We start from the raw sequence: 22,961 nt of genomic DNA, 5'->3' as shown, positions 1-22,961 counted from the left end.
TTTAATAATAAGTGATAAGTGTTGAAAGTACTTGTAAACTAATCGTATCACAAGGAAATTAAAATACTTTGAACATAATTTTTATTTTTATTTAACACTTTGTAACAGAAGTTATGGTATGACTCAGTAATAGTTCTTGTCATATGAACACCAGAAATCCTAAATGTGATGACAGTATATGATTCTGATCAGTGACCTTCCTGGCTTCTGTGAAATTTCTTGAACATGTAAATATACATATTTTCACGGCTACACCATTCGTAGATTTTTCCTCCAATTTAAGGCCACTTATTGAAATAATTTCACGGCAAATAGATGATAGATTTGTAATCGTCATAAATTAAAACTATTTCGAACAATCACACACGTAATAACTTCTTTTGTAGACTAGGTCTTCATACCTCGAATTCATATGTCGACAATTTTTTCGGCACTGAGGGATTTTCCCAGTATAGATGGAAGACGTTGCTCCTAGAAAATATTAACTATTGGGTCCACAACTTTCTAGAAGCCAAGTTCATATTTGACATTCTGGATTGAGAATTACTTCTTATTTGTTTCAATTAGTGTGGTGAGGGATTTTCCCAGTACGGACAGAAGACATGGATCGCAGAAAATATGAAGTGTTGGCTCCAAACTTGGTAGAAAAATTTCATATTTGGCATTCTGGTTTTATGAGAATTATTTCTAATTTTTTCATTAATATCAGGAAACAGACCTCCACATGTAACATTTCTAATTTGATTAATTTAGTATGTTCTCAGGCATACTGTATATAGATAACAGAAATATTGGTATACAGTGAAACTTCCCAATAGCGGACACCACCGGGGAAAAATTAAATGTCCCTTATTGAGAAGTGTCCGCTATTTAAAAAATCGTTAGTATGTATACAGCGCATTAAAATTTCTCATACATATTCAACACTATATTTTACAGTATAGTACAGTAGACAGTGAGATTGTGAGATTTTGCTTACAGTATTCATCCAGAGAGATGGTACCAGTAAATGTTTTGTAAATGAAATAAACATCAGTCACTGTACCACTTCACCTTACACAAAGAAATCTAGAATTGCGTTCTCAGTGTATGATTTTAAAATAACATCCTTGTTTTTCAAAATTTCACTAACCTGAGTTTTTCCCACATTAAACTTTGTGGCCAGCTCACGAACACTTAATTTCTCCTTCTCACTATGCTTTACAATATCCACTTTCTCTTTCAGTGACAAACGTTCACGTTTTTGTGACATTTTTAATGTGACTGTACTCCCGAATGCTCAACTTGACAAACTAAGAAAGTACGGTCTGCTCACGTACAGTATCACAACTAACAACTGTGCTGCTTACCTTCAATAAAGTACAAGAACGTTCAAATGCACGCTAATGTTTGTTGCAAAGAATTCCGTTAGAATTCTGTTTAATTTACAACTGTCCGGTTTTTTTCTTCTTCTTCTTCTTCTTCTTTCACGCTGTCCGTTATTTGGAAGTTTTAAAATTGTTGTTAGGAGATACATTTCAGTGTCCGCGTCCGTTATTGAGAATGTCCGCTATTTGGAAGAATTTTATCATAAGGGCCAATGTTATTTTGCAGGGGAATTTGAAAATGTCCGCTATTGAGAGGAGTCCGCTATTGGGAAGTGTCTGTTAAGGGAAGTTTCACTGTATTTTAATTTTTTCTTAAAGAAAGCTAATTGAAGTTCCATGCCCTAGACTTCATCTGCAGTACTGAATATTATACTTTCAGTGTTATAATCCCAGGAAGAATTCTATCTCAAACTTAGCAACCTGTGTAGTTTCACAGTAATGATTGTGATGTGTGATGCAGATTGTAACCCTGTCCCTAAAAGAGGACTCGGACTCCAAGCAAAATTCGTATGTCATTTCTTGCACATGTTGAATTTCGATGCAGCTGCAAACATTATTAAATATAGTACTGCTGCTGCTGCTGCTGCTGCTAATTTCCTTAACTGTAAGGCGAACGTCAGGTAATCAAATGGCAAATTCACAGGCTCATCTCGTCAAATAACATTTTGCTACCACCAATCCTGCTGACACTCGAAAATTATGTAGTTAATACCGGTACAGAATTATTAAATAACCAATTTTAAAAAACTTTAATCCTATATTACAGATACAGAGCAAACAGGTGACAGTACATATGGAATTTATTTATACTTGAACAAGTCTAATATTAAATAGAACTTCTGTGTAGGTATACATAAATTGGGAGTGAATGTTACAGGATTATGACAAGGAAAATTTACAAGTCATGATAGAAATATTGTTCATTTAGTACAAGTATTTATAATAATGTTGGATAACTTATTGACTAATTTCACAGTAACAATAACTGTCATGAATATATCTAGTTCTATGTTTCATACATACACAGTAATAAAATAATTGTTAAATATTTACATAAAAAATTACTTCATGATTAAAAACACATTGTTATACAGTAGAACCCTGTTACCTGGATCCCATTAATCTGGATTTCTGGTTTATCTGAACTGATTGTGTAAAATTTATCGACCATTTTATTATGCTTGTTTATAAAAAACATTCAGCATGCAAATAAGTATGTTTTGTAATGTGTTGGGTTGGTGCCTAAGTTCGTAGCATTTTTCGTTGCTATGGTAGCTGTGTTACTACAGTACTATTAAATGAATGAGAGTCCAGAAAAACGCTATCCTGCCTAGGACTCGTGTTATGGAATGTGCGCTGGTTTGAGTCCTCATGGAGGAAGAAATTTTCTCAAGAAATTTCGACCAATATATGGGACCGGTGCCCACACAGCATCGTGATGCACTTGGGGAGCTATGATAGGTAGCGAAATCTGGTTGCGAAAATTAGCTATAATGGCTGGGGGGATCATCGTGTTAACCACACGATACATCCATTCTGGTTGGATGATCATCCACCTCTGCTTCAGCTGGTCGATCTGGGTCCTTCATGGGCAGTGGTGCCAAGGATTATTATTATTATTATTATTATTATTATTATTATTATTATGTAGCATAGCACGCAAACGTCATGTATAGCTGAAACAGGAAAAACTCAACGACTTCTTTATGTAGGTACATAATTTTATTGCTATTATACTCGTATATACGGTATCCTAATTGAAATCGAACTTATACTTTAGGTATTTGTTACAGTATAGCATACATAGATGTAGATAATTTTTGTACTATATTTAACAAAATATTTTGTATTATGAAGTGCAATCACATATTATTTACGTCATTAATGATTTTTCGGGACTATCCGAATTTTCTATCATCCAGATCATTCCCGATCCAGTTTAAGCTGGATAAACGAGATTCCACTGTATATTTGACTCTTCAGCCTTGCTTTATTCCATTATTAAAATACTATGCATATGACAATAATAATGGTAATCGTGAGGATAAAATATTATTATTATTATTATTATTATTATTATTATTATTACTACGTCAGCAATCACTGCTGCTACTATTACTACTACTACTACTAGTAGTAGTGATAATAATAATAATAATAATAATAGTAGTAGTAGTAATAGTAGTAATAGTAATGATAACAACAACCATTAATGTAATATTTCAAATTTTACAGATTAATATTATCTTACATTATATACTTTTTTTATTTCTGATGAGACTCATTACATAAGAGTGGTAACATGAAATCTAATTTTACCTGGTGTTCTCCCTTACAGTTTGTAAATTTTTTATTACAAAAATGTGTTGATTGATAATATAAATGTATACGTGAAGTTATAAAGTAATTTACTTTGACATTTCCCATTTGCAGCATCCTCCTTCACCTGATGGTGTGTTTCCTGACTCTCCAACCTGGGAGTCTTCTTCACTCCGACAGAGGAATGTTGGCTCCTTGCGTCCAGAGGGAAGTAGTGATGGTTCCCGCTGGGACCCCTATGTCAAGATGGGAAAAGGTGGCGGAAGCGGAGGCTCTGGGTCTGTGGCACGCAGTACACCAAATCTGACAGATCTGGAGGGCCTCGGTGTTGGAGTTGGGCCTGGAGGACCAGGCACAGGCTACACCTGTCTTGGCACCTGGTCATCGACAGGCTACATCAGCATGCCAAGCAGCGAAGAGATGGGCAGTAGTGGCGGAATGGGGGTGGGGACGGGAAGTGGAATCGGTCTGGGGTCCGGAGTCGCTACTACCGGAGGATATTGCAGAGTCGGACTGGATGGAAGACCAACTGAGGGACAGAGCCCTCAGCAGCATCAGCAACAGCAGCAGCAACAGCAACAGCAGCAAGTCCAGCCCCATAAGGGTTACGTGAGTCTAGCAAGCATGATTGACACATCTCCCTCCACGTCCACGGCCAACTCCAGTGTCCATTCCAGTCCTCGTCAGCCACCTCAGCAGTCTCGGGGATATGTGACGCATCACCCATTGTGGCCTGCTTCCAAAGAGACTTCTGCAGGCAAAGGCTATGTGATGGCCGGCGAGGTGGCTAACAAAGTTCCTGCTACCTCCAGCTCTTTGCTGACATCGGAGGTAGAAGAAGAGAACCAGGGAATCCTGGATGCAGACGTGAACAGTGGAGGGGAGGACAACCACGATGAAGACGAACTTCATTCACCAGAGTCATATTGTCGCTTTGGTTTACATCCAAGTATGATTCCAATGTCGCTGAATACTGGGATCATGGAGCCTGAACAACAAGAGAGAACAACATCAGGCTATGTGACACTGTCTGATGAGTCTAGGCTTCCTGTGAGCGGGATGAGTTCGGGTGGTGGTGGTCAGGACAGTCGGAGGGCGGGAGTGAGTGGTGCAGCAAATGGTTATGTTCCGCACAGACAGTTCGAGAAGAGGGATGCCCTGGCCTTGAGCCAAACGGCATACCAGGACCACACTGAAGAACCGTACACCAAAGTGTTTCCTCCAAATATTGGTGATGCAAAAGTGAAGTCACCCAGCACCAGTGTTTAGAGCGTGTGTTTGTGGACATCTGAATGCTTGCTCTTGCCATTTGACATAGCTGTGCTAGAGCATTTGGACTTTTTTTTTACTGCTGAGTAGGAACAAAACGTTATATAATTTTATTGATCTTTTGTGTAACAAGGAAGACATAACATGTGAAACAATCCATTTGGACAGGCAGTCTAGAGATCTGATATAGCCGATGCACCCCGAGTTACCCCGGCAGGGCTTCTTTAGTGGTACTGGTGCCAATCAAACTATGAATCTGATTACTGCATGAAGAACTTCGGTTTTATACGTACATTCTGCTACAGATTTACTTTAATTACCTTTCCTAAAGAAGCCCTGAATCCCTCCCATCGCACTACCATCGCAAACTGAGGTAAACTTAGAACTCTGTTGCCAGTTCCTCCGAAACCTGTTGAAGTGACGTGTTATTGATTCCGTAACTGGAATAAATCGCTGTTTACAAGATCTGTTTGTTAGCTCAGATTGTACCATACATAATTTCTTGTTTAAATTTGATATTACATAATTTATTACCTTTAATTATATAAGGGTAATTGTGAATTTTAACTATGTTAAATAATGAAACTCTGTGTCTTATGTGTAAGATATGTTTTAAAGCTGCTTTAAGGAAGCGAAAATTTCTTGCAAGATAAGCATTTATATCATTAATGCATAAATGTACAGAAGACTAACCACCTTGACTTGCTGTGAATGAAATGTTTGATGTAAGTTAATATTTAATTCACTTACATTGTTGGAATTATTATTACCGATACCTCTTTTATTAGAAATTTTGTGCAATGTATATCTTACATTTTGAAGAAAAGTATGTCATTCCTTATTGACTGTAAAAACGGTACTTTACCCCATCATAGAGAGAATCCTATCTCATTTGAGAACACTTTCTGATAATCGTATCACTTTAAAGTCTGCTTGAAAACGTGACGAAATCGATGAGATTGATGTGAAATTGTCTGAGATAGTTCTCTCATTTGAATGTTACGAGAATTAATCGTAGACATGCTTTTAATTGTGGAGAAACTGGCAATTAGCAGATAAATTAGTATGAATTTTATATGCAGAATGGTTATGTTGCATATGTTTTAACACAATGAAATTAAAAGAGTTACGAACTGCAACTGTTAACTAACTTAAATGTCATGTTACACTTGTGTTATTGGAGCCTGCCATTTATCCATCCCTTGTTGTATAATGTTGACATGGCGGTATCTGGTACATTGTACTTAGCTACTTTGTACAGGAAGCCAATTCACAAATGTCCAAAAATGACCAGAAGAGTGTAAAATAATCTCGTTTGTCAGGTGTGAATTTTTCTGCAAAAAATTATGTAACTTATGAAATACATCACAATTACTATTAAATGTGTAGTATTTAAATGTATAGGTAATGTATGCCTCTGTAGGTCGGGCTTGCCTGTGATCATGCGGCTTGGCTTTAGTTTACCTAACATTTCAGATACATACCCGTGAGCGCGAGTCGTCAATTGCTCATGATTCCTGTGCCTTTCTTCATGTGACGGTGAGTGTCATTAGCACAGGAAGTGGTGTACAGTTCTTTCCATTCCTTGTCTAGATTCTTCCTTCATTCCCTGTTGCTTTCAGATACCACAGGATGTTTGGCACTCGTGGACAAATTCGTTAAGGAATATGTGTGTATATGTATGCACCTTTTACTGTTGTGTATGAGACATTTGGTATGCCCAGAACTTATAAATGCCTTCAGGTGTTTTGTTGTGTGATGATTGTTGAAGCTTATAAAATCAGTCTATTTTTCTCTGCCAAAACTAGCAATTGTTGTGCGAGAGTAAAAACGCGATCTCTACGGTTACGTCTGTGGCCATGTTCTGATTTCAAAACATCACCTATGTGACTGTGTTATTTTACGAAACGATGAGAAAAACATTTTCACGGCCAAAGTTTAGGACTGTAAATTTGATTTCACTTGTAAGAGATATGAGATACAGTGCAATATTTATTTTAGTATGAATCAAAACAAAACGTGACTCTGTCCAAGAACTGGTTAAACTAAAAAAACAACGAAATTCCAGTGATAGTTTCTGAGGAGTGGGAGACGTGATGGAATGTACCTGATCACCACTCGACATGCATCGAAGTGAAGGCTGGCATAAACCAGGAATTGCCGGTAGTAGTAATAGTAATAGTACTAGTAGTAGTGGCAGTTTCAAATAAGCAAGAGTAACATTCTTAATAAATATCGCCGCATATTTTCACACAAATAATTCATGTTAATAGCTTTTAAAGAAAATGTGCCATCATTACTTCCCATGCACCAAAAACGTATGACCTACATGTTTTATGCTATGTTGGAAACTTTAAGCAAAGCAAGTGAATCAGGCTTGGTTATGGAATTGTTTTGTTTGTGTTTGTTTCTTTATGATTTAAGGTGAAATTTAAAGGTGTTTTTAAAAGTCTCTATTTTAATTATTTCTTGCTGTTAAGGGAAATCTGAGAGACAAGAATATTGCCATGTACCTTTATGTACAAAATGTTTAACAGTCAAACCTACTTAATAAAATGCAAATATTATTGTAAGGATTTGAAAATAAAATAATAATAATAACAATAATAATACCGGTAACAGTAATAATAATTGTTGTTGCAAGAGTGGGTTTAATTTGTATTTCATTGCAATAAGATGGCAGTTGACAGCTGCTAGAACATTGTATAAACACGGTAACAAATCGATAGTGGATAGGATTTCCTCATTTCCTACCTATCTCTACCATTACCAGTACAATTATACTGCCAGCTTTGAACTGAGCTGGTATTGTGTATTCTTTATGAAATCTCATGGCACAGCTATTGATCCTAAAGAATAAAGAATATATTTAAACATTATGTGAATATTCTCAAGAACCACTGAAATTTATGCAGGTACCTTTATTCTTGTATTGCGATAATGTCTGTTCCATTATTCAGAAAATAGTATTTTTAGTCACTGGGAATAACATTATTTCTGGAGGGTGTGATAATTTTTTTCATTGCTGAAACTGATAGCACGAAAAGGAAGAATTAATATTGCGTGTTTTTAATACATAATATAAGAACATTTCAAATGCTTGTATTGTTTTGTACGAAAAGTGAATACATTTTTCGAAATCGGTTCATTTACCCACTAACCCACCCTTTTACAATATTTAGTCTTTCAGACACTGTATAGTTGTTAATAGGCTTCCAATTTACAATATTCGTAACTGAATGTAAACAATCGTAGCACTTCATCATGTCTTCCCATCTAGTAACTGTAAACGGTATTTGATTTATTCACTGACATACATACTTTAAAGTAATAGGTGTTTCACATATTGAATCAATGCACTTTTCTATGATAAATCACTGGTCCAGTTTTGTGGAGAATGAAGTGTCCACAATTATCAGACGTAATCTGACTAGACATCGCGAATATTGTTATAGCACCAACCACACTAATAACTTAGAACAAATGTGCTTTGGCTGAATTCAACATGAAGAGGATAAATATATTTATAGCTACCGACAAAAAAATATATAAATAAATTTTCTGCTTATATTATAGTTTATTTCTTCTGCAGTCATAATTATTACACAGTGGTCATTATACTGTATGTTACCATCCTTGAAGCAGCTGAGATAAAGTCAGAGTGGACTGAAGCAAAGTTACGCAGTATACTTCAATGCTTACTAAATGTTGTTGATCTAAAAAAAATTCTGGAATACAAATGTCGTGTTATTTCTTTCTTCAAGGCACCCTTCTATTATAAAATGTCGTAATAAGTTTTAATATGTCTGACACCGAAGTCACTGTATTTTTCATATCACAAAATGATTTACATCCTGTTAAAGATAACCAAATATGTTGCAGATATTCTTTGTAAACTATAGAAATAATTTACATAATTGTATCAGTGTACTTTTATTCCATGAATTTAGACAGTTACATAGTTCATATTATTTTCCTGTAAACATTTTTTAAACTTCTGCCAAAAATGTGGATGAAATGTAATATTTTGGTGCTCTCTTACAATAAATCACATTTTATTTTAAATTTAATTAAAATTTCTGTTTTATGAAGAATTTGTTTCCTTTATAACATTATATCACTCTGAAAATAAATTTCAAATAATCTAACTATAATTAGTATTACTAGGTTCTTAAACATAATGATCATCTCTGAAAGTGTGTATTATACAGAGTGTTTCCGTCATGATGATACAAACTTTCAGGGATGATGGATAAGGGCAAATGTATCAATTTTAGGTATGGAACCCTAGCCCAGAATTTCCTCCATCATAAAGCTATAACCCAAAGCCATTTTTCGTAGGTTGCAGGCGATGTAACAGTAGTAGGGATAGGCAACCTGACCAACATCTATCTAGGTTTACATCATGAGGGGTTGGGAAAGAAAACATCAAGAATGCGATGCAGATGACATGAGTTTTAAACTTTAATAATGCAATGAAGGTAGCGTGACATGGTCAGTCCTAATGTACTAGGTACAAGTCAGTAGACTACAGTCTGTGTTTACACATTGAAGTGTCCAGTACATTCGATCAGCTCTAGTGAAATGGCGCATATGGTTGCGGAATTTGCAGACATGGTATTTGTATACGGACAAGCAAACGGAAACAGTAGGAAAACAGAAAAGTAGTATTGGGCCAGGTATCCACGTAAGAGACATCTGAATCATACCATGTTTCCAAGACTTTTCCAACGGTTAAGGGAAACAGGGCAATTGGTGCTACAATACCACGACCGAGGATGAAGACGAACTGTATGGACTCCCGACATGGAAGAGAGAGAGAGAGAGAGAGAGAGGTTGATCACATGGCTGTGGATCCTTCAATAAGCACTCGACCAGTTGTGTCGCGCACAGTACTGTTTGGAAAGTAATATGGGAATAGCAGCTGCACCCCTACCACCCACAGAAAGTGCATGTTTTGACTTCTGCTTACTTCGCAACTTGCGTAGTTTCTGCAGCGCTGTATGGTCGATCCTCACTTTCCTGCATAGGTACTTTTCACCCATGAAGCCTGTTTCACCAGAGATGGAATGTTAAATAGCCATCAACACAGATTTGCAGTGAACACGTGGGCAGGCATAGACAATGATTGTTTAATAGGCCCATATCTTCTTCCACCCTGCTTAACTGCAGCAATGTACACTGTGTTTCTGAGAGACATATCCCACTTGTTGGTCAATATATGTGGTTTCAACATGATGGAGCCTGAGCCCACTTTTCACATGATGCTCGTGAACACTTTAGACAAACGTTCCCTGAAAAGTGGATAGAAAGAGGAGGTCCTGTTCCATGGCCAGCTCGTTCACCTGATCTGATCCCACTTGATGTTTTCTTGTGGGATCATATGAAAGTCTTGGGTATGAGATACTGCACAAACTGAAGAGTAGCTCCTGGCACGAATTCTTGCTGCCTGTGACATCATTAGAACGACTCCGGAGTTGTTTGACCAGATACGACAGAACTTTGACGTCACGCCTGCATCACAGCTGGGAGATGCCATTGTGGACAACTGTTGTAAATGTAGTTGTGATAGTAGTGCAGAGAAATACAATTATTACATCCACAGACAGAGATTTGTAAGTCCTCTTATTCCATTTTAATAGGTATCCCAAAACAATTTTGGCTTTTAACCTGCAATTCAGCCGTTTCTGGTCTGGGATTCCTTATCTCAAATTGATACATTTGCCCTTCTCCATCATCTCTGAAAGTTTGTATCATCATCACGGAAACACCTTGTATATTTGGAGAACACATTTTCACTTTTTTAATCTTAAACTGTTAAATGTTAGAGAATTTTAGTAATATATCAAAATAAATTTTATTACTTCTGTTGTTCTGTTCAGCATATTGAATTTCACTGTGTGGAAGTGCATGTGTACTATGTATCATGATCAAATTTGTAAAATAGGAAAACTGCTTAGATCAACAAAAATCTGATATTTTGTGTTAGTTTGACATGGATTTTTAAATCTGTTCTGGATATCCAAAGTATTATGTAATATTCATTTTATTACGGCAATGATGTAAGTCCCATTTTAACATTATATTTAATCATACGGAAATCCATAGGAAATGGAGGAAACTGCTACAAAAAGAATGGTAAAAATGAGAAAAGTGAGTGCATACATATTGGTATTTGTCTGATTCAATAAAAGAACATACCATAACTGAAGTTGCTAAATACTGTCACTTAGAAATGAAATGAAGTATTATAATTAATTAAATTTACCTACATATGTTTCAGAAGTTTATGAGAAATTTTGGACAAGAAGTATAGTAGTAATCTATAAATACCTATTATTGTCTCGGTACTGAACAAAACTCATGACAAATGAGGTTTAGAGCCAAATTAGTCCGTCCACAAAAGGGAGAGAGGTTGTGTATTAAAGTTCACTTTAATCATATGATAATGTTATGTTTCTATTTTTCTTTCTATGTCATGTCCAAGACTATCGACCAAATCAATATATAATTTTTAATATTTTTTTTTCAGGTAGTAGTCGAAAGAAATAACACAGAACCAATATGTTCATAGGAGAAATAATTTGCATATTTTTGCTTGAAACTAACAAACTTCATCAATTTCTGCTGTCTGTCTTATGAACTACTGCATTATGCCTTGTAGAGTTGATACTGTTTCGAATTTTAAATAGTAAACTTGAGACTACGTTCTGTTTCATGTGACTTATAAAATTCTCTCTTCATCATGAGTTTGGATGAAATTTTGCAGAATGAACTAAACCACAGCATTATAAAATGCTGAATATACGAAGTGACTTTGTTCCCTTACATTCATTCTGCATTTTGATGTCACTTTTCTATGCATAATGGGACCGATTTTATAAAATATTTGATATGATAACTAACTGCGAATAACAATGTCTTTAAAATGAAAGTTGGCTGTGTTCTGAATTGCAGTATTGCGTGGGATGGTGTCTTTCTGCACAATAGTATCCATGTTGTACAATAAATGTTCCTTTCTATATCATATTCTTAAAAGGGTCAATAGAAAGATCATCATGCACTTTTCTTTATGAGAAACATTAATAGTGGATAAAGAAAGATATATATATACAGGGTGAAATCATGTCATTCATTCTGGTGGGTGATTCCTTTAGTAAAGAGCAACAGAAAAGTCAAATACTATTTTGCTGTGTTTTGAATAGTTTTCCAGAAGAACGTCCATTTTAAAAGACACGAATTATGTGACCGTGCAATGCTGTAATCCGTAGGGAATACACATTGGGTGGTTGTGTTGCTCTGAATAACCCCTTCACTTGGCTTCTTTTGAATAGGTGATTTAATTTTAATTAAATATTTGGTGAAAATAAGCAATAACAAAAACTTAATTTATGTTATGCAAATCAACTTAATGATTAAAAAAAAATTTTCTTCAGCCAATTAGAAATATTTTCCTCCCACTTTAATTTTTAAAGTAGTAACTGCCAAATTTGTATACAAGAAATCAAATTTCTTTAAACGCAACTGTTTGTGTTATATTTACGTTTTCTGTTTGCAATTTTCATCTTCTCCATCTCTCACAAATGCACACGCGATCTGTTTGGAGTACCTAGGTCTACATATCTGCCTCTCTGCAGGCAAATAACCTTTACAGCATTGTCAGAGTGCATTACTGTACATTTTAAAATTCTTTTGCAACAAATAGTTACATTTGTTTGTATCAAATTTCTGCACATTTAAAGGACAACTAAAATTCTTTCAATGACTTATTACGGTATCATAATATACTGCTCTCTTAAATTGAATGAGCGTATTGGGAATTGATTCAGTAACTTTCCCAAAGTACGCTATGAAATATTTCTTATAAAACATTTTTTTTCTGGAAAAGGGAGCAAAAACGAGCAAAATTGTATTAAACATTTTTGTTTGAAATATCTCAAAGAATAACTCCCTGAAAGTAATGACATTACTTACGGTTCACCATATCATAGACATATACATATATACACATCACACATATAGAGTGTTAAAAAAAGCATTCAATATTTAGAGAAGGGGTAGCATTTATCAGAACAAGAGAAGGAAATGTAATAAATATGTCTTGTTCATCAACATCATCGTAGGAAGTACTCAATGTGATTTCCATTAAAAAAGAACATTGAATATTTTGAGAGGTGATGGTATTCAACAAAATGTCAAAAAAGTATAATAAACATGAGTCCCAAAATTAATATCTTCCGAGATGTGAGTACTTGTTCATCATTATTACAGGAGATGCTCGATATTCCATTAATTGCAATGTATCTTTCTGCCCTACACCTTAGAGACTTATACCTTGTTACTTTTTCTATAAAATTTCCGATACTGTAAACCCAAAGTTTAATTTTAGGATTCATGTTTATTAGACTCTATTTTCTTGTTTTTATGAATACTACCACCTCTCAAAATATTGACTGCTCTTTTTCAACACCCTGTATATATAAACAGTTACATAATCACTTCGAGTTCTATAATACGAGTTTTGAGGCTTTCACGGTGACTGTGATTGGAATTAGGCTTTTGGGTAATCAGTGTCCTGGAACTTGACATTTACAACGTTTTGGAACTACATACAGGTTTTATCATCAGGGTAAGACCAGAGAGGTCGCTTACTCTGTTGGGCTAGTTATGCTCAGTCGTCCAGATTAGCCTGGTGTAACGAGTCCAACAGAGCAGAAGACCTCTCTGGCCTTACTCTGATGATGGAACATGTATGTAGTTTCGAAACGTTGGAATTGTCAACTTCCAGTACACGGCAGATTACCCAAAAACCTAATTCCAATCACTTTGAGATCTGTTAATGCTATGGTTCATTGTTTTATTTATGATACGAACTTTCTCAGCGTACAAATACAACCATCTAAATGTTATTATTTCGTAGAAAATTTATGGTACAATATTTAAAATAAAGCACTTCAGATTCCGTATTATCATTAAATGTACTTTGTACTTTATCCCCCTTTATTAAGGGATGTCATATATGGTACGGAAATTGCAATTGTTACAGTTGCTAATTCTGTATTGTGCACAACAGCCACTATGCTGCAGTGTGAATTTCACAACTGTTTACATTGCTCTAAAGTTTCCAGTATGCGAAGAAATATGACTTATTGCATGCAGCGGAAACTTAATTTCATTGGTGTAAATCGTTAAAATTTATAGATGGTAGTAGAAATGCTTTCTTTAGTGATGATCTTTCCTCGTGTTTTATTTGAACTTAGAAGCTTTAGTATCTCGTTATATTATTTTGGAATTTGCATGGAATTACACTGAATCAATCCTTTGACAATCACTGTTACCTCATCGCTCCTCATATCCCATCTCACTCTCCTTGTTTTCATATTTGGATTTTTCTTTATAATTATTGTTGATAAATTAAAATCATATCAGAGTTTTTAAAACGAGTGTGTCCTTTAAAGGGAAGTTAGTAAATATAGTATATTTGTAAACATTATTTAGGTTTGACTGTATGTATATAGCATTTTAACATTTTATGTTTGTACAGATTGTAGTTCAAAGATGAAATAAAATTTGTAAATTGAAACACTACTACTTCAGACAGTTTCAGACTTAATATCCGTATATTGTTTGTTATGTATTTAGCTCCATGCATATTAAGCTTGGGATATCACATTGTGGAAAATTTGGACCACTTTCTTCTAGACATGAAAATGTGAAAGTGGAAACTTGTTTTATGGTGCTGCTTTACTTACAATTCCTTAGTAGTATGATTTCTTCAACATTATGATTTATTATATTAATTCTCTGCATTGCATATTGTGTAATTTCACTGTCTCATCTACTGTATAATAAGGTTACCAGATTTATTTCACAATTTCTGTGGACAGATATCGACATGTTATGAAAAACTACTTTTAACATTTTCTTTAGTTTGCCATTCACCTACATCGTTTCTACACTCTTTAAAGAATTAAATTACTCATTCTATTTACACATAAAATATTCATTCTACTTCACTACTACTTAAACTACCAGTATTTTTTCAGAAGAATGCATTTTTTAAGTAGGTCTTTTCTGGATGCCAATTTTGCAGCAAATTCCTGACAGGTCATGGTGAAGTTTGTTAAGATAGCAAGCATGGCTCAAACAGTATCTAAACTCAATCTGGATTTTTAGGATGTTCATATCGTGTTAATTAAAGAGAAATCTCTCTCCACTGAAGCATTACTTGCCAGAAGACATAGAGGTAGTTCAATCAACTTCTGAAGTTGTGTGCAGGGAATCATTTTGCCAGAAAAAGTTGTAAAATTTCACTCTATTTTGGACAAAGAGTAGCATTTTATTTCATTCTACTTTTTTTTTGTTTTCTCTGAAGTCTCATATTTCTTCAAGCAATAAATTTAATTAAATAAGTTATCTTCATCCATTTCAAGTCCATCAGCATTTGTCGTTTCTCTTTCTGGAGGAGACCTCAGCAATATACATTCCAGATATCTTTTCTTGTGAACAAATACTCCAGGCACTGAGATATTCAGTAACATTTTCATAAAATTATAATAATTACACTGAAAATCTGGGGATAAATTATTACATCAAGGATATTTTTGGGACGAATTTTGTCCAGGGGCGAAAAGCAAAATTTGGGGATGCTCCCTAGAAAACGGGGATATCTCGTAAGCTTAAACTATAATCATCAGCATCATCATCATCATCATCATCATCATCATCATCATCATCATCATCATTGTTTTTTTTAAGTTGGTTATTTAACGATGGTGTATTAACTACTAGGTTCATTAGCATCGATGAGATTGGTGATAGCGAGATGGTATTTGGCGAGATGAGGCCATAGATTACCTGGCATTCACCTTACAGTTGGGGAAAACCTCAGGTAATCAGCCCAAGCGGGGATCGAACCCGCACCTGAGCACAACTTCAGATTGGCAGGCAAGCGCCTTAACCGACTGAGCCACGCCAGTGGCTTCCCACCATCATTGTTACTACACCACCACCACCACCACCACCACCACCACCACCATCATCATCATCATCATCATCATCATCATCATCATCATTGTTACTACAACACCACCACCACCACGAAATCTTCCCTCCTGATGTAGTGCTTTGCAGAGCTCATACGCCTAACTTTAGCTATTGAGTGATTACTGGTCACCTCTATTGCACCATAACATGCAGAAGTGGAAGAATAACGTACACATCTGTCATTTAAGGTATAATTTCAATTGCTTTGTCTTTCACGAATACATTAACTAAAGCTGTGCTATGTTGAAACTAAAAGGAATCTTTACTTACTTTCTCATGAATAAATGTATATTTATTTTCTTCGTGAAATCTATTTAGTCTCTTCCTGGACGTACAGAATAAACACATTCACTCATTTATCAGCTTCCTAGAATGTAATGCAATTTGTGTGTAATACGTCAAATATTATAGCTTTAGGCAAATGATGACAGTGCTGCCATTGATTTTGATAAATAGATGGTAGAAGTACAAGAAAACTGTGTTGCCCAATAAGGGTACGTTTTCACTAGAAGTCTTTGAAGATAATTGTTTCCTTGTAATTTTAATATTAAAAATTGCTCGGAATGATGATGTGGTTTTTGTGTACTAAAACTGAATGGTGAAGGAACTACCTCCCTTCTCGTTACTGATTCCATATTCTGAGAGGTATAGGTAATTATAATGTTTTACATGGAAAATATGTGAAAATAGTTTTTTTTTAGTAGAGAACAAAAAATCCCTCATGTAGTTCAGCATATCCTATAGTGCAAAAGTCTTATGTTTTAATTTCTATTTATTTGGAGGAACAACCTGAACATATCAATTGTTAATGAGCTCTCATTAAGGTATGACACAGTTATGGAAATACTTTCTTTGTATGCATTAGTGCCTGGTTTTCAGGAAGATGGTACTGGAATTATTCTTTCCACCTGAACTCGAATACACATGTTCTCTCACAGTACAGAAAAATAAATCAGTACCGGTACATCACGAGTAAGAATGTAAGCATGCTTTACAGATACAAATACAGTTAATTACATATTCGTTATTAAACCAAAATTTGTGTTTATATTGTTTGTATTAAAAATAATATTTAAAGGTAATGAAAATAATTCTATTATCAGTCGACAGAATTTTGGCACAGGAAATAGTTATTAAAAATAATAACATGTAAACGAAGTAAATCTTTTTGTCACAAAATTGAATAGGAACTTCCAGGTGAAGAAACTGACGAAGGAAGGAACTGTTAATGAGCTTATCTCAAAATCTCCCCTCAAACTGCGCACATTATTAGATCTTCATACTAGAAAGAAAAAACAGAAAAAATATAGCCGGCCACAATGTGGAAACTTACTTGGAATGTGCATTAAGAAACAATGGTGTCTACCTGGAGAGTATAGTTGAGTTGCCATCCTTGTGAATGTCTATGTTGTCTCACATGTGAAATGACATTGTATGCACTCAACATGCTTTGCCAGCTAAATGAGCACAATTTACTCACGAACAGGCACATGTGGGAAGCACGCTCTTAAATAATTTATTCTAAGGTGGCCAGATTTTCAAGTCCCAAAATTGGGATACCTTCCAAAGTGCGATAGTAAATGATTTGTGAACTTTTTATATATAAATTCGCATGAGAAATATAAATACCTAATAAATAAAAAAATTACAATCACGATAAAAACAACACATTGCAATGCATGGATAAAATAACATAAAACAGATAAAATGACATATTATACATATTAAAATCGATTGCATATGTTTGATAGATTGTTTCAGAAGGGAGTCAGTTGATCTACTGTGTTCTTGAGATCTTCATTATAAATTCCGTCTCGTCTGGTTGCTTTCTTGTCTTTCGCCTTCAGGATGGCTGCTCTTACTTCCATTATGCTTACACAGTATCAGCTCTTCGTCTCTTGATTTGACATGTATTGGTTAGGTTACCTCTTACGATGAAAGAGTAATGGAATGGAGAAAAATTCTCTCAGGCACCGGGATTTGAACCCGGGTTTTCAGCTCTACGTGCTGATGCTTTATCCAATAAGCCACACCGGATACCCATCCCGGTGTCGGACAGAATCGTCTCAGTTTAAGTTCCAACTCTTGGGTTCCCTCTAGTGGCTGCCCTCTGCACTACGTCATAGATGTCTATGAACATAGGACTGAAGTCCACACATGTGTTGAGGTGCAGTCGTTATGAGTGACTAGTTGGCCGGGATCCGACGGAATAAGCGCCGTCTTAAATCACGAAGATATATTATTTTAATATACCGAAGTACATATGATATTTCCATGCAGATAATCTGCGTCATCATACGAGAGGGTGCAGAGGGCGGCCACTAGAGGGAACCCAAGAGTTGGAGCTTAATCTGAGACGATTCTGTCCGACACCGGGATGGGTATCCGGTGTGGCTTAATGGATAAAGCATCAGCACGTAGAGCTGAAAACCCGGGTTCAAATCCCGGTGCCGGAGAGAATTTTTCTCCGTTCCATTACTCTTTCATCGTATGATGACGCAGAATATCTGCATGGAAATATCATATGTACTTCGGTACATTAAAATAATATATAGGTTACCTCTGTTGAAGAGAAGGGAGAAGTGTTTTTCCCAAGATTCCAGTAGAATCTCTGTGGTAGTGTGATTAACTTTCTTCCAAGGGGTATTAACGCCTCTTGAGCTTGGACTTTTCCTTGTTCTTCTATGAAATTAGTTTTCTTGGTCTTGAGCAATTTGTATATATTTTCCTTTTCTCTGCATAGAGATTTAGATTTGCCTCTGTCTGTGCTCTGTGCACCCAGCATCAAATCAAGGTTTGGCTGTCCTTTGCCTCTAGGGGATGAGTGATGATTGTATATAATCTTCTATCTTTTCAGAGCTGTATCTAGTCGGCTCTTTTTAGGGAGGGCTTAAGCTTCGTCAATTGCTTGTTTTCTGGTTTCCAGTTGTGTTACCTCCAGTTTACTTGAGACTGAGGGACTTTCCCTGCTTTTTTGTTGGCTTCTCTTTTAATAGTTCAATTGTTGATTCCACCAGTAGATCATTTCTACGAATGGCGACTGATGAGGTAGAGAGTACTTCTTGTATGAGTTGTATGAAAATGTAATCTTGTAGCATTAGGCTACTATAGCACATGAAATGAAAACGTTAGTCACTTAGCCAATCACATGGTTCATAACATCTCTCCCAGTCCAATCTCTGCCAGTGCCTCTCATTGAATTGAATATGAGTGGTAGCCAATTTTGAAGTGAATGAGATACTGGGTGTTCATTTCAAAGTGTGTCATGACGTCACTGTTTTGAGTCAGCGATTTGAAGCGAGTTTCAGCTTTTATGTCAGAGAAGTTGCCTATTAATCAAGGCGTTCAATCTGAACTTTAGAACGTGTGCGGTATAACTTGAATGTCGTAGCAACAGATGGCGGTCTGTAAAGTCTGTGTGCTACCATAACCTCTTTCGAACTGTGTTTTGCGGGGCAAGTCGTACGCAAGGTATTTGTTATCATCGATTGCATACGGCAACATTCCACAACACAAATCAAAATGCTCCGTGTCCATGTTGACCGTCCAAGTTAATGTCAACAAATACGTAAGTAATCGTCTTAACCCTCTCCCCATAGCCCGACAGTAAGAAAAAAAATACTCACTTCAGTACGTGTTTCCAAACAGTTCACATTCTTGCCACTACTGGAATTACCGTACGTATCGGTAAGTAATCTTCAGAATGAACACCGTACTTGCTAGGCAACTTCTCTCGGATTTAGGTAATATGCCTCTGCGGAAGTGTAGGAAGATTGAATTCTCTAGGCTCATCGGATAGCCACATGACGACATACAGCGAGCCATGACACATTTTGAACTGAACACCCAGTATAATAGCAACACCAGCAATGGCAACTAACTGACTATATTGCCAACTTTAGAGTTCATATCCCTTAAAAACATTACTATGAATCTAGAAAAATCTAAATCAGGACAGAGGGTCTAAATTCGGGACTGTCCCAGAAAAATCGGGATGGATGGTCATCTTATTTATTCGTTCAAAGTATGATGGCTCGATATACTGCTAAGTACTGAACAAACTATTAAGTGTAAAGAAAGATTGCAGTTGAATTTTCCATTTAATTTGATTTTTCCTTCACTTGTCAAAATATTTGTACTTAGTTTCCTAACACTGTATAGAGCAGCTGCCACCTCAACATAATAGGAAGGTTAACCTTTTTAACATAACATAGATAATCAGGTCCATTTTGCCAGGCTATCTGTGATAACTGGAGAAAATTTCATATATGACTGCAACTGAGAAGACTGTTTTAATAACATAACTAAATTTCTATTGTAATGCAAGTGAATTTTCCTGAAATTTTGAAACAATGAAAACTCTTCCTCCACACAAATTACATGTAAAGCAAATTGTACCAAAATGCATCCAATCACGAGAGATTCTGATTTCACATCGTCTGAAATATTTAATAATGCTATTATCTATGAGGAGATAAAAAATATGCCAATTTTATAATTAACACATCACCAAAAATATTTTATTTTTAAAGATATGTCACACAAGCTATAATGTATTAAATGATTAATGTGCAGTTTTGATTGGGAATCAAATTTAGGTTCAGTTCCATATGTAGAGCAGTAATAATGCAATTGTTTATGTTTGTATAAATATTCATCAAAGGGAATTTAAATGAAACAGAATTTATGTGTTTTACATTGCTTTACATCAATCTTCAATTTTCTTTCTCATTGTATTTTGTTTCTGCAAAAAGTAGTTTTGGATGGCGTTTTTTTCTCTATGCTTGTATGTGTGTTTGTCAGTCGGTGCGTGCATGCGTGCGTCGCGCAATTATAGAAATAGAGCAGCGAGAAAAGAATTTAAATGACAAAAAAGAATTACTAGCTGGGAGAGAGACACACTATATTCAGTCAGAATTTGTACCTCACCCTCAATCATTTAAAATTCATGCAAAGTGTGTGTGATTTGCCATTTCTCGCTTTTCTGTCAGTTGTTAACATCGTCTTCATAGTGGACAAGCAAACATTCTCATGAAGGCAGATAAAAAATTGTATTTTTTTCTTCCACCATGTTAGTAATGTCAAAACAAGTGCTTATAAAAATTTTGGCCACTCGAGTGCAATTATGAGAGCCGTTCAGAAAGTTAGTTTTCCTGGGGCTATTTATAGAAAGAAAACACAATTTCAATAGGGAGGTGCAGACAGCTATCATACACTGGTTCCAATCCCAGGCGGCAGAATTCTACAGCACAGGGATACAAAAGTTGATCCCACAATGTGACAAATGTCTCAATTCCGGTGGAGAATATGTTGAAAAATAGCTCTACAATTGCTGTATCTGTTTCAATAAATCGTTCCATGAAGTTTTGTTTTCTTTCTGTAAACAACCCCAGGAAAACGGCCCTGGTAATTGCGCTTGAGTGGCCAAAATTTGTATAAGCACATGTTTTGATATTATTAACATGGTGGAAGAAAAAAAATTAACTTTTTTTTCTGCCCCTATGAGTTTTTTTTTGTGGGTTATTTAACGACGCTGTATCAACTACGAGGTTATTTAGCGTCGATGAGATTGGTGATAGCGAGATGGTATTTGGCGAGATGAGGCCGAGGATTCGCCAGAGATTACCTGGCATTCACCTTACGTTTGGGGAAAACCTCGGAATAAACCCAACCAGGTAATCAGCCCAAGCGGGGATCGAACCTGCGTCCGAGCGCAACTTCTGACTGGCAGACAAGTGCCTTAACCAACTGAGCCACGCCAATGGCTCCCTTTGAGAATGTTTGCTTGTGATAGAGACTGTCTATGAATCATTTCCACTTGAAATCTTGTCTTGGACGATAGTTTCATTTGAACTGTAACATGATTAAAATCTCATTATAAACGACTGCTTAATTTTCATATTTCTATTAACTCTAAATACTGATTTTAATAAATAACAGACTAAATTTATAAGCAAATACAATTTGGAAAATCTAGTGTATCATGGAAATTTGTAAAAAATTAATTGCTAGTTGGCAATGTATGCAATGGAGGAGGAAGAAACTGGCGCCCTACCTCATTATCTCCTGGCCTAGTTGCCTCATAAGTGGTGCCTTCTTGGTATCACTTGTTAGGTTCAGACCTGTCTTTGGACAGTTGACTAATCAACAACAACAAGGCATTATAAAAAAAATGCCTTTAGTGAATCCAAAAAGTAAAAATGTACCTTCTTTGGGTGCGTAATAAATGATTTCATATACATCTTTCAATTGCAGTTTAAGAAAATAAACTATGAACAGTAATATAACTAATAAAATGATATTGGAACTGAATTGTTGTGAAATACGTGAATCATACAAAGAGAAAGTATGTGTCCCCTTCATACAATTCATTTTTTTAACTTGTGACAAAACAATAGTATGTAATTTCACAAAATTTAAAATAATATTGCACCTAGGTGCTATAGAGTTTCATAAAAATGTATGGTTTATGTATTGTATAACTGCGTACCTGTCGTAACTTATTTCCAATTGTAGGCCTACCATTTGGTTTGTTGCTAAAGTCTAGGTTCGAATCTCACCTAAAACTTGAATGTCTGCCCATTACCGATGTAATGTCTTCTGTGTCTCCTATGGCAAAGATGACTGTCTGGTGTGTAGATTCAACTCCAGAGGATTCCACCATGTGTACACAGCATTAGGTTGAAAAATCCCGTAAGCTCCTGGAGGAAGATAAACACCTAAAAAAATGTATATTTAAGCATATATTTATTTCACGTCATTGCAATCGAACACTTTAAATTAAGTTTAAAATAATCATGAAATAACACAAAACATTAAGTAACTATTTTAGAAGTCCCTTGCATCTTTTCAGAGTTATTCCAAGATCATATTATATCAAGATTATAAGTCATCAGTGAAAAGAATATAGTGCAATTATCGAGTAGATTTGTAACAAAAGATTTTAAATTATAATAAAAT

General features: G+C 35.5%; 1 protein-coding gene and 1 long non-coding RNA gene across 10 annotated transcripts in view; one reads left to right on the top strand and one right to left on the bottom strand.

Annotated features, from left to right (window-relative positions):
* The window catches only part of dome (cytokine receptor domeless), an 888,032-nt gene extending 873,489 nt beyond the window's left edge, over positions 1–14,543 (top strand). For all 9 annotated transcript variants that reach the window (XM_069837294.1, XM_069837295.1, XM_069837297.1 and 6 more), the window contains one exon: positions 3,801–14,543. In XM_069837294.1, the coding sequence (XP_069693395.1) occupies positions 3,801–4,955 (1,155 nt within the window). In that variant the 3' untranslated portion in view covers positions 4,956–14,543. The remainder of the gene's footprint in view (positions 1–3,800) is intronic.
* LOC138707630 (uncharacterized) overlaps positions 2,100–22,961 on the bottom strand; it is a 66,840-nt gene continuing 45,978 nt past the window's right edge. The window contains exons 3-4 of the long non-coding RNA XR_011334302.1: positions 22,562–22,720; positions 2,100–4,674 (exon numbers count right to left, since the gene is read on the bottom strand). This is a non-coding gene — a long non-coding RNA (uncharacterized lncRNA). The remainder of the gene's footprint in view (positions 4,675–22,561; positions 22,721–22,961) is intronic.

This window comes from Periplaneta americana, chromosome 10 (assembly GCF_040183065.1).
Source record: "Periplaneta americana isolate PAMFEO1 chromosome 10, P.americana_PAMFEO1_priV1, whole genome shotgun sequence".
Lineage (NCBI taxonomy): Eukaryota > Metazoa > Arthropoda > Insecta > Blattodea > Blattidae > Periplaneta > Periplaneta americana.
This window is presented reverse-complemented; position numbering and strand designations above follow the sequence as displayed.